Raw genomic sequence first — 16,414 nt, forward strand, 5'->3', positions numbered from 1 at the left:
ATTTTAAAACTACCATATTGTATCATATCATATATTTTTCTTTTGGTTCATTATCTGTTAGTTTGTCAACTGTTGTCCTTATTCTTTGGACCTTTTTAAAGTGTGACTTGACAAGAAGTATCTAACTGGACCAAACATTGTTTATAATTTTTTTTTATAAGTTTTGATTCTGTACTACTGTGAGTTAACTTCCTTGCAAGTCATGGGACCTTACTTTGACATCTAACAAACACTATAAACTTTATAGAGACCAGTTCTTTACCAAATGGAGTTTTTACTTCTTTAGCTGACATCATTCATTCTAGTAGCGTTTGCCTACTAACAAAATTTCAACTAATGTTTAGTGTGTAAAGTGTGATATAGTTGGTTCCTTTTCTTTCTCTTAGCCATTTCTTGCCCACTTCCCACAGTAGTGTACCATCTAGATTATTCTAGGTCTAGAATTTAAGATTGTTTTCTAATACTTATCATAGTGCTTTTATCTGATATTTTCATTTCCAGTTGAATCACCTGATTGTATATTTTAGTTTCTAATGTTTTATTTGCTTTTGTAAAATATTTTCATAATTTATTTTCTTGTTACTAATAATGGTAAAATAGCCTGTTAATTTATTTTAGCACCTTTGGCTTTTATGTCAGTGCAGTATAGATTATCAAAACATATTCACTGTTTCTAGTTGTTCATTTATCCTGTTTTGAAAGAAATATGTCCTGTTTTGAAAGAAAGTCATTTTATCAATATTGAGGATTTTTTTTTTTCTGTTTTTTGTAATACCGAAAAAGAATATTCCTGAATATACTTTTCATCTTTGGCTTGTGTAAAACAAAGAAAATACTTAAATTTTTTCTCCCAGGCTGATTTTTGGAATGTACCTGATGTTATCATTTAAGTTGTATAAAACAATTTCTACTCTAAAATTCTTACCTGAAGAAATTTTTGGCATAGCTTTCTTTTCCAGTAGACCAGTTGATGGAGAATGATAGCGCACTTTTTCTTTAAAAGATAATTACTAAATTTTGAAACAGCTTTTATAAGGAACTTAGGAACTTTTTTATAGTGTTTTCTGAAATTTAATGTACTGTGGAAACTGTGTGAGTAGAATCTTATTCATTCTGTAGAAGAGGTAAAATTTTAGCCCAAAAAAGTCAAAGTAATAATAAATTCACTAACAGGGTGTGTCTTAGAAGATAGTTTCTTCTGTTCCTCTGTTTACTTGTGACCTTTCCTAGGTCTTTTTCACTTCTGAGAAAAATCCCTTGTAATTTTATAGTGTTATCTACCATCTTATTTACTTGTAAATTATTGGCTCAGATATTTAAAACTGAACAATTTTACAGTTTGCCTCTCTCTTTTTTGGTTAAAGTAGTACAAAATGTCAAAAATTAGAAGGAAGGTCACGGTGGAAAATACCAAGACCATATCTGATAGCACATCCCGAAGACCCAGTGTATTTGAAAGGCTTGGACCCAGCACTGGCAGTACAGCAGAGGTGAGTTGTCATAGTATAGTCACAGGGGTTCTCTTGAATTACTGTTCTTCAGATCCTTATTTATATCACAAAAGTGAATAGGATGTTGTAGGAATACTGGTTAAATGTGTTTCATAGCAAAGGAGTGAGATGGGCATTAGGGTTTATGGGCCTCTTTTTCTTGATGTTTTCATTATTTGGGGAGTAATGTATCTCAGGTTAGCTGGATTTTTGATAGCATTTATTTTAATTTTGTCCCACTAGCATTTTTTTTTACCAGAAATAAATATGACTAAATATGAAATTCACATAGTAATATCTGTCTCTTAGACACAGTGCCGTAACTGGCTGAAGACTGGCAACTGCCTCTATGGAAACACATGTAGATTCGTACATGGCCCTTCACCCCGTGGTAAAGGTTATAGCAGCAATTATAGAAGGTAAATTGAGAACTTTGAATTGTTCCTATGCTATTAGAAGATGGCTGTTGTAATTTTTTTTTTTTGGCTTTTGTAATTTATCTAATATAAAATTGAAATACTGCCATATATTTGGTCAGGTTTTCTATTTTGGTGGTAGTCTTATCAGTAGTCAAGATTGCCAAGATTATCTTAGTTGTTAATTTCAAGATTAATAAAAATGTTTGCTTTAAAATTTATTTGCTCAAAAATTTGTTTTTGTAATATATGTTTGGCTTACTTTCATGCCCTACTCCCCAGTTATATGTGTTAAAATGCTGTTTAAGATGGCAGAATTTCATGGATTTGTTTTTAGTGAGGAGAGACTACTTTTAACTCTTGAAATAGTAAAATTTAAATAGAATATAATTTTTAGCTTTTAAAGATGTTCAAAATTCAAAACTTCATTGCAAAAAATAACCTAATGCAAGCTTCATAGATTAAAATACATTTGCCAAATCTCTTATCACAATATATTGAGGTAGATGAAAGTATGTATTTATTTGTGGATAAGTAGACTACCTACGTAGAATGTCATTTTGCCTTTAATAAAGGCATGGCTAAATTAGACCTTCCTAATAAAAAATCTTTTACATTTCTTTCGGCTCCCTCATGATGATTTTGTTATGGTATTTAAAGATGTCACATACATAAAGATTGTCACAAAAGAGTTTAAACTTGACTGGTAAACCACTAATTTACCTAGTCTTAAAATTGGATGTGCTGATTGCTTTGGCTTCAGTGTCAGTATAAAAACTGCACGTTAACCTTTGGAGGTGTGTTTTTTAATTGGGTGAATTTTTGTGTATGTATACTGAGTTTGAAGTTTAATACAACTTAAAATTCAAACCCTTAACATTAGCTGATTTTCTGTTCACTTAAATGTTGTATATTTTAGTTTACTTGTGAATACTCTGTTTTATTTGTATTTAGATTGTCATCTGTCCTTTCTGTCAATGTGGGAGAATTAATCTTTATAAGTTTAATATGTATAAGTAAATACATATCTGGGGAAACTTACAGTAATTTTAATGTCTTGCTTATATTACTGTATTTTTAGTACATGCTTTATTTCATCTTTGACTTTTATTATCAACTTACTCAGAATTTTTATACAAGTGGTTATAAGGAAAATGGGCACAGAAATTTGTCTGAAATGGAAAAAAGTAGTGTCATTACTAGATTTAGAATAAAGGATTTCTGTTATAATTTTTCTATTTTGTGTATTTTTCCCCTGATAGCTTTCTTTGTGTATTTTCCCTTTTTTTTTGTAAGGAAGGAAGAAAAATATAGTTCATAATGTGATTCAAAGATGAAAAGCATTGTGTTTCAGAAATACTTGTTTAGTCACAAATCGTTTAAGTCACAGAGCATTTATTATATGTAGAGAATTCTGTTAGGTACTATTTAGGATAGTAACAAGTTATCATAAACTGTCTTATTATATAAAGGAAACTAGGGTACATAAAATTGACATGTGCATCATAATTATAATTTAAAGCATTTAAGTGCTGGTTCTTAATAAGAAATTCCATTTACCAGTTCAGCTTTAACTGTTAAAACATTTAATATAGATCTATATAATGTGCATGTAAATGTAAATGTTATGAGATCCCTTAAAAAGAATTGACTGAAATTATTTTTTCACTAACCATATGATTTGTATTAGCGATTGATAAAGGAGTTGATTGATCAACTATTACTTGAAATAGATGGGAATTTTTATGTAATTTGTTTATATCTTTTAACAATATTATACACAGTATTCTTTGGTGACTAAAGAGGGCCATAGCATTTCTTAATAATTCTTGTCCTCTTTTAATGGTGCTCTATGAATATTTTTGAAGGCAGTGTGTTTTCTGTCTCTGCTTTGTTTTTCTCCTCAGTGATGGTGTGAAAATAATTGAACAGCCGTTTATCAATGGCTAGTATAAATTATGACGCTTTACCAGTATTGAATATAAATATGTGTATTTTTCCTAAATAAAACCAGTCCATAGTAAAGTATAAAATCTTACTTTGTATAAGTATAAAAAGTATAAAATTCAAATCTTACTTTGAATTTTTCAACTGCTTTTTATTCTGAAATAATTTCAAATTTAAGAACAATTAAGAACATTAAAAATTCCTGTATTTGCTTTGATTCTTGAGATGCATAAAATACTTTCATAGTTGTTGATGTTGCATCCAACCACATACATGTATAAATAATATTGTTGTTTCTAGATTAATTTTGCAGTGTTGTGGTTTAAAACTTTACCTTCCTACTGTTTGCTTTCAAATATAACTAGTCTGTTCATGTGATTAATAGGGAAACAAACTGTTAATGACAAATTCCTTTCTCTTAGCTCATGTATAGTTTCTTATTACTATCACCAGCACCTGCCACCCCTTGGAATTTTAATGTATGCATTTTGATTGGTATTGGGAGAAAACTTGTAAGTGATGCTCATATTTTTTATATATTAATGTTTAAGCTGAAATTTACTTATCTGAACTTTAGGAGTCATGGATAGTAGAAAAATTAGAGTTTTGTAGGGTTGTAAATATATTCTTATGAAATGTTATATAAATATAGATTTTTGTTGTTTTGTTGTTTTGTTTTTTTTTTTTGTTTTTTGGTTTAAAGGTCACCAGAAAGACCTACAGGGGATCTTAGAGAAAGAATGAAGAACAAGCGCCAAGATGTGGACTCTGAGTCCCAGAAACGAAACACAGAGGAGTCATCCTCACCTGTTAGGGTAGGAATGAATTTCCTGAAACAAAGTTAAATTTTAGTAGTGATTTATTATGTATGTTCTATTTTAAATATTATCTTATGTGCTAAATATATAGTAAGTGTGTAATATTACATTATAATGTTCTAACTGAACTGAATATTACATTATAATGTTCTATATGGATAATGTAGTTTAGAAGAAAAAAGTCCTCTGGGAAAATTCATAATTTCACCATTTTAGTTCTTCGTTAAGATGATGGGAACTGATTGGCAGAACGCCAGCTGCACTTCATAGGATTTCTGTACCTTGGTGGACATCATGAATATCTAAATGTATTCTTAAGTTTTCAGAATTTAGCCAGCCATCAATTCCTGCCTGCTTCCAAGAAAGACTGAAAAGGCTTGCAGTTAGAACACTTTTAAATTAAAACAATGAAGGCAAGGCATGGTGGTGGCAGAAACTGAACTATGATCACAGAATTTAGTGTGAATTTCCTGCCAGTGAAATGAAAAGAGAGCACAGTTTATGATGTAGTTTATTGATTAAAAGAAAAAAATATAAATGTTTGGCAGGAATGGGAATTTCCCAGAAGTAAAAATTTTTTAAAGAAATTTATCATGCTCTTGTGTGTGCATTTGCAACAAATTTATAGAGATACAGTTCACCCATTTAAAGTGTACACTTGAGTGGTTTTTCATAAATTCACAAGAGTCCTACATCCATCACCACAGTCAGTTTTAGAACAATTTCATCACTCCAGAAAGAAAACCGCATACCCTTTAGTGACCATTTCCCTGGCACCTCAATTGACCACCAGCCTTAGGCAACCACTGTTCCAGTTAGACTGTCACATAGACTTGCCTGTTCTGGATATTTCATATAAATAGAGTCATACAGCATGTAGGGTTTTTTTGTGACTGGCTTCTTTGACTTAGCATAGTGTTTTCAAGGTTCAGGCAAGCTTATGGGATGTAGCAGTATTTAATTCTTTGTTTTTGCCAAACAACATTCCATTGTATTGATATATCACATTCTGTCTATCCATTCATTGGTTGGTGAATATTTGGGTTGTTTCTGCATTTTGGCTCTTATGAATAATGCTGTTATGAACATTGGTATACAGGTTTTTGCGTGGCCATGTGTTTTCATTTCTCTTGAGTTTATGTCTGGGAGTGAGATTGCTGAGTCATATGGTAACTATATTTAACCTTTCAAGGAATTGCTGGGATGTTTTCCAAAGCAGCTGCACCATTTTAAATCCTTAGAGCAGTGTGTGAGATTTCTAATACTCCACATCCTTGCCAACATTTGTTATCTAACTTTTTGATATAGCTGTTTTATTGGTAATGTCATTGTGGTTTTGACTTACCTTTCTCTGATTGCTAGTGATGTTGAATATCTTCTTGTGTGCTTATTGGCCATTTGTTTATCTTCTTTGGAGACATGTTCAGATCCTGTGTCCATTTTTAGATTGGGTTATCTTTTTATTGTTGATTTGTAAGAATTCTTTATGTATTTTGGATCCAAGTCCCTTATATATACAGTTTGCAGAAATATTCTTCTATGGGTTGTGTTTTCATGTTCTTGATGGTGTCCTTTAAAGCACAAATGTTTTTAATTTGATGAAAGCCAGTTTATATTTTTGTTGTTACTTCTGCTTTTGGTGTCATATTTAAGAAACTGTTGTCTGATTCAAGATCAGAAAGATTTATGCTTGTTTTCTTCAAAGAATCTTAGAGCTTCAGTTCTTGCATTTAAATCTTTGATCCATTTTGAGTTAATTTTTACTGGGTTGACCAAAAAGTTCATTCAGGTTTTTCCAGAGGTGTTATGGAAAAACACAAGCTTACATTTTGGCCAATACTTTTTTTATGGTGTGAGAGAAGGACTCAACCTCATTGTTTTGCATATGGATATCTAGTTGTCTCATTATAGCCTTTTTATGAAAGTTACTGAGTTGTTTAAGCAGCAACCTCTTTGATAGTTTTAGAAATATAGAAGCTTTCTTATGGCTGTTTTGATCCTGAAAAAAAAGCTGTGTCACAATTTTATATTGTAGCTTGTAAAGACTTATCTTGGGGACTTGAATACAGTCTTAAGTATGTAGTTTTCTAATATCTGATGTGATATGTAAAGCCCTTTTAGAAATCTCACATGGTAGTTCTCGGCTGGTGATACATATCAAAATTCTTTTGGAGGAGAGATGGTCTTTTTTAAAACACACATGCAGATACTCTACCCTTAATCTACTGAATCAGAATTTCTGGGTATGAGCTGAGTAAGCTTGTGTATTACATATGTAAGGGACTTGGGTCCAAAATATATAAAGAATAATGAAATGTATCAGGATAATGAGTGGATGCTGTGGTTTGCTGGTAAATGTTTGACAACCGCTCAGAAAGAAAAAAAATGTAGTATTTACCAGTTTCTTTGGTGTACATTCTCCCATCATAGTTAGTTTCAGGCTACTAAAATGATATCACTGAGTACAGAGTTGGAAAGTGTGGGAATACACACACACACACACACACTAAACCACAAGAGAAGATATACTAAAGTATTTAGGAAGTGAGTTTTGAATAATTATTGCCTTTGTTTTTAATATTACTTACTTGTTAGTTTCTATGATTTAATTTTTAATTACAGCTTGTGCATTTCCTAAAAATTTAACAGTTACCTCTTATGAATCAGTGTGAGCTGGCTCTAGCATTCCATGAGGTGGACTTAATGTAAAGGGGAGACATCTAGAATTCATATTCTGAACACATTACTTTAGGAATTATTATTTAATGCTACTGTCATTTTTCTTATTTGTAAAATGGAGGTGATATCCATATTATTATGTTACTGTGAAGAAAATATATGTAAATCAAGTAACATGACTGATTATGATGACACTTTATTAAATGGTATGTTCCTGTATAAGAATAGCTCTTTAGCTTTTTCTCTTTAATATAGTTTGAGGCTGTTAATAGAGGATGAATATCAACATTGGAGATTTAGGTTTTTAACAGATACCTAAATGTAAGTAGTTGTTGATTGTAAAAGTTTATATGTTCAATCATTTTAGTAGACAGCAAAGTTGCTATTTTGTTAAGAAATTCAAAGCCTGATTCTCGCTTTTCCTTGATGAGAAAGCCCTCAAAGACACTGAGCTTCATGTACACCTAAGGGATAAAGTCTCAAGATTCACAAGTAGTTAGGTTTTAAGGAATTCACTATCCAAATTTAGAGAAAACTGTTAATAAGTTAGGATGCCAGGTATTAATTATATTGAGTTACATATCTGGCATGAAAACAGGTGTTGATCATTTCTGTGATACATTCCCTACTGTAACATGTGTGACTCTTCATCTTCACATGATGGATTTCTATGGGCAAATCAGATGTAGTTTAGGTGGGGGCAACTGTAGCAGATAATATAGCATAACTAAGATAGCATGTGTGTGGTTTTCCACAAACTAACTGTGATTCTACTGCTTCTCTGTCACTGGTCTCAACTCGAATGTGTCTGAATTATGAGGTTGATACATCCTGATTTTGTGGAGACAAATTCATAGACCGTAATTCTATAGACTGTGGTAGTGTTAGAGAGATGAGCAAAGCTCACAATGGAGGGGAAAAAATAACTGCCTGGGGAAGCAGAGTACACTTCAGAGAGAAGTGACATTTGCAGTGGGTATTGAAGAATAGATGGAGGGGAGAAGTGAAAGTCTAGGAAGAGGAAGAAAACCAACCCAATAACAATATGGAGTTTTAGAGGACTGGTGTGTTTGAGAACCTGTGAAACTGAGTGGCATGTGGATGTGAGACGAGGGCTGACGAGATCGATCTTGTTCACCAATTCACCTCCATACCCTGGAACTAGTGAGGTCACTTATTGAATAAATGAAAAGTGATTCTAATGTGTAGCCAGTGTTGAGAACTGCTGATGACCTCAGGTCTGCGCTATCCAGTGGGGCTGTTGAACACTTGAGGTGTAGCTAGTCTAAATTGAGATATGTTGTAAGTATAAAAAACATACTGAATTTCAGAGACTTAGTATGAAAAGAAAGCCAAATATATTGTTAATAACTTTTATGTTGGTTGTGTGTTGTATTGGCAGTATTTTGGACATATTGGATGGTCTGGATGATCTAAACCAAACTTAATATAATGGAACTGAGTTTAACATGGTGAGAGGCTTATAGGAGATAGAGCAGGTAGGATTTGATGACCAAAAGAATGAGTGGAAGGAAGGTGTTAAGTCTAACTACAGGCTTTCCATGCCATTAACCAAGATGAAAAGGAGAGAAAATTGCTTTCTGGCTCTTTTGTACACTCTGCTCATAGCATCATGGACAACTATTTTTTGACACTGTTTTCTGTATTTGCACAGACACTGTTAAGCGATTTTAGAACATCTATGAAATAATATGTGTATTCTTATGGTGCTGGAAACTTGTTTTTTCTCTAACAGAGATTTGTTATTTTATGTAATTCGAATACAAAGATAAATAGCTTTGAAAGCCAAATTCTGTTATAGAGTCAGGAGGAATATTTGAGCATTTGTTGGTGATTAAGGCGTGCATTGAGAACTAATTTCTAACGTGAAGTTTTCTATCTCTGGAATCTGTACCTCCCAGAATGTATACAGAATCATTAGTTTTGCTTCATAGTACCCTACACAGTTCATTCCTGTTCCCCATTCCCATCCCCTCATCACCTAAAAAAATTTCCTGTTCTTTTTAATGCGTCTTGATACATCTGCCTAGATGAGAAAGAAGTTTCACTGGCTAAGGAAGAACATAGGACTAGATCTGTTACAAAAAGCTGACTCATACCGTAGAGGACTTTAAGTCACAAAGCGTAATTAAAGTTTTATAACTATTCTTAAGTAAGTCTCTTGGCCTTACTTTTTATCTTTAAAATAGATTCCTGCACCAATATGTCACGAGTTATAGTGAGAACATAACTGTAACTGCATATATGTGAAAATTCTTTGGAATTTGCATACATACGAAAATTCTTTGGTAAGAATAAAACACAGTAAATGTAAAACAGGAAGAGCAGAGAGTCATCAAATTAAAAATTTGAGAAGTGAATCTATAGGATTAAGTAGAATGGGTGAGTAGTGTTATCTATTTCAAAGGAAAAGGTTTAGAAGAGAAGGATAAGGGTATAAGTGGAGATACAGTATAGACCACCTGCAGCCTCTTGAAAGTGTAAGAGGAGAGTGAAAAAGTTGACTTAAAGCTCAACATTCAGAAAACTAAGATCATGGCATCTGGTCCCATCACTTCATGGCAAATAGATGGGGAAACAATGAAGCAGTGAGAGACTTTTATTTTTGGGGGGGCTCTAAAATCACTGCAGATGGTGACTGCAGCCATGAAATCAAAAGATGCTTGCTCCTTGGAAGAAAAGTTATGACTAACCTAGACAGCATATTCGGAGAAGGCAATGGCAAGCCACTCCAGTACTCTTGCCTAGAAAATCCCATGGATGGAGGAGCCTGGTAGGCTGCAGTCCATGGGGTCGCTATGGGTCGGACACGACTGAGCGACTTCACTTTCACTTTTCACTTTCACACATTGGAGAAGGAAATGGCAACCCACTCCAGTGTTCTTGCCTGGAGAATCCCAGGGACGGGGGAGCCTGGTGGGCTTCCGGCTATGGGGTCACACAGAGTCGGACACGATTGAAGTGACTTAGCAGCAGCAGCAGCAGACAGCATATTAAAAAGCAGAGACATTACTTTGCCAGCAAAGGTCTGTCTTGTCAAGGCTATGGTTTTTCCAGTAGTCAGGTATGGATGTGAGAGATAAAGAAAGCTGAGCGCCGAAGAATTGATGCTTTTGAACTGTGGTGTTGGAGAAGACTCTTGAGAGTCCCTTGGACTGCAAGGAGATCCAACCAGTCCATCCTAAAGGAAATCAGTCCTAAACATTCATTGGAAGGACTGATGCTGAAGCTGAAACTCCAGTACTTTGGCCACCTGTTGCAGAGAGCTGACTCATTTGAAAAGACCCTGATGCTGGGAAAGACTGAAGGCAGGAGGAGAAGGGGACGACAGAGGATGAGATGATTGGATGGCATCACTGACTCAATGGACATGAGTTTGAGCAAGCTCCGGGAATTGCGGATGGACAGGGAGGCCTGGCTGCAGTCCATGGGGTTGCAAAGAGTTGGACAGTACTGAGCAACTGAACTGAAGACTTTGATAATATATAGTACAGGAATGATTATGGTGATTTTTAAGTGTAGATAAAAACGTTCATTTTATATAAAAAATTAGTATGTTTTTAGTCTTGCATGATCTGCAAATACATTTTTTGATAGCATTAAAAGGAGTTCCAAACCTTGGTGTAAAACAACCATTTATTTTGTTCATGGATTCTGTCAGGAAATCAGAAAGGATACAGTAGACATGACTTACCTCCTCCTTTATGTCTGTAACCTCAGTAAAGTACCAGAATGCTGGAGGTGGGAATCATTTGCAGGTTTCTGTACCCACATGTCTGGTTGTGGATGCTGACAGTCACCTGGCATCTTCTGTTTTCATGTGGGCCTCTTCGTATTGGTAGCACAGGGTTTTTCTCTGATGGCTAGGAGAGAGCAAAAATCTGGATGCTAGGTGTGCTTGTTCCTGCTGGATTGGGGTTTCTTTTAGGCCCTCTCAGCTGACAGAGCAAAGAAATATGTTTATACTAACTGATGTATATTCATATATCTGTAAATATTACTAGTAACAGTTGTTATCTGTATTAAGCTAAACATGAGTTCTTATTGATGTCTCTGACTTAATCTAAGACTGCTACTATTCTTTTATTTTCTCTCTTTTTTTTTTCCTCAAATGTTCCTTCCTTAGCTTGTGGAAGGTCTTTGTATTAGATCCTGAGCTCTTAAAAAGTTTACTGTGAATAATTTGCAAAGAATAAAATGTATTTAAAGTGTACCATTTGATCTTGACAAATGTACACACCTGTATAACCACCACCACACTTGAGATGCAGAGCATTTCCATCAACTCCAGAACCTATCTTCATGTCCTTTTAGAGTCAGTTTCCTCGCAAACCAGGCTCCTGACAACCTCTGATCTCTCATCATATGGCGTCAGATGTATCTTGTATCTTGGTTCTTTTAGCATAATACTTTTGAAATGCAGCCATGTTGTAGTTTGTATCAACAGTTTATTCCTTTTATCGTGGACTGGTGTCCTACTATACGGATATAATAGGACAGATGGATAAACAATAAGAATTTGTTTATCCATTCCCCAGTTGATAGATATTTAGAGTTGTTTTCTAGTTTTTGGCTATTATGAATAAAGCTGCTATTAACATTTGTGTACAGGTCTTTGTGTGGATGTATGTTTTCTGAATTGCTGAGTCTTACGTTATGTGTACATTTAGCTTTACAAGAAACTGCCAGATAGTTTTCCCTAATGGTTATTTTATTTTACATCTCAGCCCGCAATGTATGGGAGTTTCAGTTGCTCTACATTTTGGCCAACACTTGACATTGTTCTCCTGGGTATCTAGTGGTTTTAATTTTAATTTCTCTGTGTTTAGTGATGTTGAGCATCTTTTCATGTGTTTGTTGTCTTTTTTTGGTGAAGTGTCTGTTTACATCTTTTGCTTATAAGTTGTGCTGTTTGTCTTGTTACAGATTTATGGTTCTTATATATTCTGAATAACACCAGTCGTATGGAAGATTTATGTATTGCAAATATATTTTCCTGGTATGTGTGTGTGTATGTGCACTCATTTGTGTCTGACTCTTTGCCTGACTCCACCGCCAGGCTCCTCTGTCCATGGAATTTTCCAGGCAAGAATACTCGAGCAGGTTGCTGTATCTTTCTCCAGGGGATCTTCCTTATTCAGGGATGGAACTTGCATCTCTTGTGTCTTTTGCATTAGCAGGCGGGTTCTTTTCCAGCTGAACAACCAAGGGAGCTGTTTCCCAGTATTGTGACTTGCTTTTTCACTTTCTTGGTCATGTCTTTTAAGATACCTTTTAATTTTGATGAAGTCCAATTATTAATATATCCTGCCTTATATTGGCACAGCTTTAGTAGTCCTTGATAGTTTCTTTGTTTCTGTTAAGATGTTCACAGCTCATTTTGTGTATTTTATACCCTCTATTCTCTCAGCCATTTTCCCCTATAGTCCAGATTCTTCTATTGGGAGATGGTATTTCAGGACCACTACTTGGAAACCACTAACTCAGCCGTTTTTTAGGACTTCTTATTGTATTTCAACAGGGAAGTACAAAAGTACAAGTACTTTTAAAAAGTACTCTTTAAAAACATGGAAACAAGCATGAATTCAAATAATTCAAATTTAGAATTGAAAGGCTTTTACCTAATTCTTTGATTTTATAGTTGTATCACTTTTGTGCTGAAAATTTTAGTCCCTGTTGACATTCATTTGCATTATCTTACTTTTTAATAGTTCCAGAATAATTAGCAATAGTATTACTAATGATAACTTAGAACAGTTTAAGATGTTTGTAGTTCTTAGACTATAACCCATGAGGGAAATATCTGTGAAATTGATGTTAGGGATGCTGTGTTAGTCACTCAATAGTGTCTGACTCTTTGCGACCCCATGGACTGTAGCCTGACAAGGCTCCTCTGTCCATGGGGGTTTTTCTGGCAAGAATACTAGAGTGGGTTGCCATGCCCTCCTCCAGGGGATCTTCCCAACCCAGGTATCCAACCCATGTCTTTTGCATTGCAGGTGGATTCTTTACCATCTGAGTCACCAGGAAAGCCCAAGAATACTGGTGTGGGTAGCCTATCCCTTCTCCAGGGGGTATTCCTGCCCTGGAATTTGTTAGGGATAGATAGTCAGATTGTTGTATTTTTAAACATTAATTTTTATTAATTTACAGTGTGTTTCTGCTGTACAGCAAAGTGCAAATTATTGTATTTTAAGTCACTTGAGCAGTCTGTGTGGTTAAATCACAAATATGATGTGGTTGAGTTGATTCATTACATTTTGATTTTAGTTTTAGGGTTTTTAAAAATTTTGTTTGTTAAATATGTAGAACATTTCCATGGTTTCAAAGTTACGAGACTGATTCCTGCTGCTCTAATGAGGACCTCATGGTTTCACAGTTTAATCTTGTTATATGCAGAAAAGTCTACCTTTTATCTTCTTGACCTCTCTACTTTTTTCTCTATAGATAACCTAGAAACTGAATGATTGGATTATCCTGCCACTTCAGTATACCAACATATATACACACACATATACTTGACTATTTGCAGGTAGTATATATAGAAAACCCTAAAGATCCATCAGAAAGCTGTTACAACTAATAAATGAATTCAGTAAAGTTGAAGGATATGAATATACAGAAATCTGTAGCATTTCTATACACTAATAATGATCTATTAGAGAAATTAAAAACCTATTTACAGCTGGATCACAAAGATTAAAATACATAGAAATAAATTTAGCCAGGGAAGTAAAAGATCTATACACTGAAAACTGTTAAGACATTGATGAAAGGAATTGAAGACAACACAAATGGAAAGATATACTGTACTCATGGATTGGAAGAATTAGTATTCTTAAAATATTTGTGCTATCCAAAGCAACCCACAGATTTGTTGATTCTTTCTACATAGACAGTTGTGTCATCTGTGAACAAAGACACGCATTTTTTCCTTCTCAATCTGTATACTTTTTTTTCTTTTATTGCATTAACTAGGACTTCCATTATGATGGGGAAAAGGAATGGTGAGAGAAACAGCCTTTTGTTCTTTAATATCCTCGTTAGCAATCCTACTGGAAGAAAACTTCTCACCATTAAATATAATGGTAACTGTAGGTTCTATATAGATATTCTTTATCAAGTTGAAGAAGTTCCCTTTTTAGTTTGCTAAGAATTTTTAATCACAAATGTGAGTGTTCAGTTCAGTTCAGTCGCTCAGTCGTGTCCGACTCTCCGCGACCCCATGAATCACAGCACGCCAGGCCTCCCTGTCCATCACCAACTCCCGGAGTTCACTCAAACTCATGTCCACAGAGTCGGTGATGCCATCCAGCCATCTCATTCTCCGTCGTCCCCTTCTCCTCCCGCCCCCAACCTTTCCCAGCATCAGAGTCTTTTCCAGTGAGTCAACTCGTCGCATGAGGTGGCCAAAGTATTGCAATTTCAGCTTTAGCATCAGTCCCTCCAATGAACATCCAGGATTGATCTCCTTTAGAATGGACTGGTTGGATCTCCTTGCAGTATAAGGGACTCTCAAGAGTCTTCTCCAACACCACAGTTCAAAAGCATCGATTCTTCAGCGATCAGCCTTCTTCACAGTCCAACTCTCACATCCATACATGACCACGGGAAAAACCATTGCCTTGACTAGACGGACCTTGGTTGGCAAAGTAATGTCTCTGCTTTTTAATATACTATCAAGGTTGGTCATTACTTTCCTTCCAAGGAGCAAGCGTCTTTTAATTTCACGGCTGCAATCAGCATCTGCAGTGATTTTGGAGCCCAAAAAAACAAAGTCTGACACTGTTTCCACTGTTTTTCCATCTATTTCCCATGAAGTGATGGGACCAGATGCCATGATCTTTGTTTTCTGAATGTTGAGCTTCAAACCAACCTTTTCACTCTCCTCTTTCACTTTCATCAAGAGGCTTTTGAGTTCCTCTTCACTTTCTGCCATAAGGGTAGTGTCATCTGCATATCTGAGGTTATTGATATTTCTCCCAGCAATCTTGATTCCAGCTTGTGCTTCTTCCAGCCCAGCGTTCCTCATGATGTACTCTGCATATAAGTTAAATAAGCAAGGTGACAATATACAACCTTGACGTACACCTTTTCCTATTTGGAACCAGTCTGTTGTTCCATGTCCAGTTCTAACTGTTGCTTCCTGACCTGCATACAGGTTTCTCAAGAGGCGGGTCAGGTGGTCTGGGATTCCCATCTCTTTCAGAATGTTCCACAGTTTATTATGATCCACACAGTCAAAGGCTTTGGCATAGTCAATGAAGCAGAAATAGATGTTTTTCTGAAACTCTCTTGCTTTCTCCATGATCCAGCGGATGTTGGCAATTTGATCTCTGGTGCCTCTGCCTTTTCTAAAACCTGCTTGAACATCTGGGAGTTCACGGTTTACATATTGCTGAAGCCTGGCTTGGAGAATTTTGAGCATGACTTTACTAGCGTGTGAGATGAGGGCAACTGTGCGGTAGTTTGAGCATTCTTTGGCATTGCCTTTCTTTGGGATTGGAATGAAGACTGACCTCTTCCAGTCCTGTGGCCACTGCTGAGTTTTCCAAATCTGCTGCCATATTGAGTGCAGCACTTTCACAGCATCATCTTTCAAGACTTGAAATAGCTCAACTGGAATTCCATCCACATTTTGTCAAATACTTTTTCTGTGTTTATTGATAACGATCATGTCATCTTTTCTTTTCTTTCTTTTTAGTCTGTTAATGTGATGGATTATCTTGATTGATTTTTGAATGTTGAACCATCCTTGCATATCTGGTATAAATCGCACTTGGTTGTTGTATATAATTATTTTTATATGTTGTTGGATTTCATTTGCTTATATTTTGCTAATATGTTTAGGGTTTTTGCATTGATGTCTGTGAGAAATAATTGTGTGGTTTTTTTTGTTGTTGTTATGTCTTCATCTGGTTTTGGTATCAAATACTTAGATACTAATGCTGACCTTTGAATAATTCAGAAAGTATTCCCTCTGCTTCTGTCTTCTGGAAGAGATTGTAGAGAATTGGTATAATTTCTTCCTTAAATGCTTGAT

The 16,414-nt window shown here is 35.0% G+C and overlaps 1 protein-coding gene across 6 annotated transcripts in view; it reads left to right on the forward strand.

Moving 5' to 3' along the window:
- Positions 1 to 16,414, forward strand: part of ZC3H13 (zinc finger CCCH-type containing 13) — a 110,704-nt gene that overhangs the window by 5,057 nt on the left and 89,233 nt on the right. For 5 of the 6 annotated variants that reach the window (XM_088842762.1, XM_055426066.2, XM_055426068.2 and 2 more), the window contains exons 2-4: positions 1,365 to 1,490; positions 1,800 to 1,909; positions 4,557 to 4,668. In XM_088842762.1, the coding sequence (XP_088698888.1) occupies positions 1,374 to 1,490; positions 1,800 to 1,909; positions 4,557 to 4,668 (339 nt within the window). In that variant the 5' untranslated portion in view covers positions 1,365 to 1,373. The remainder of the gene's footprint in view (positions 1 to 1,364; positions 1,491 to 1,799; positions 1,910 to 4,556; positions 4,669 to 16,414) is intronic. The other variant, XM_055426067.2, reaches the window with a different exon arrangement.

Source organism: Moschus berezovskii, chromosome 13, assembly GCF_049115385.1.
Source record: "Moschus berezovskii isolate FMDL1 chromosome 13, NW_MosBer_1.0, whole genome shotgun sequence".
In the NCBI taxonomy this organism is placed as follows: domain Eukaryota; kingdom Metazoa; phylum Chordata; class Mammalia; order Artiodactyla; family Moschidae; genus Moschus; species Moschus berezovskii.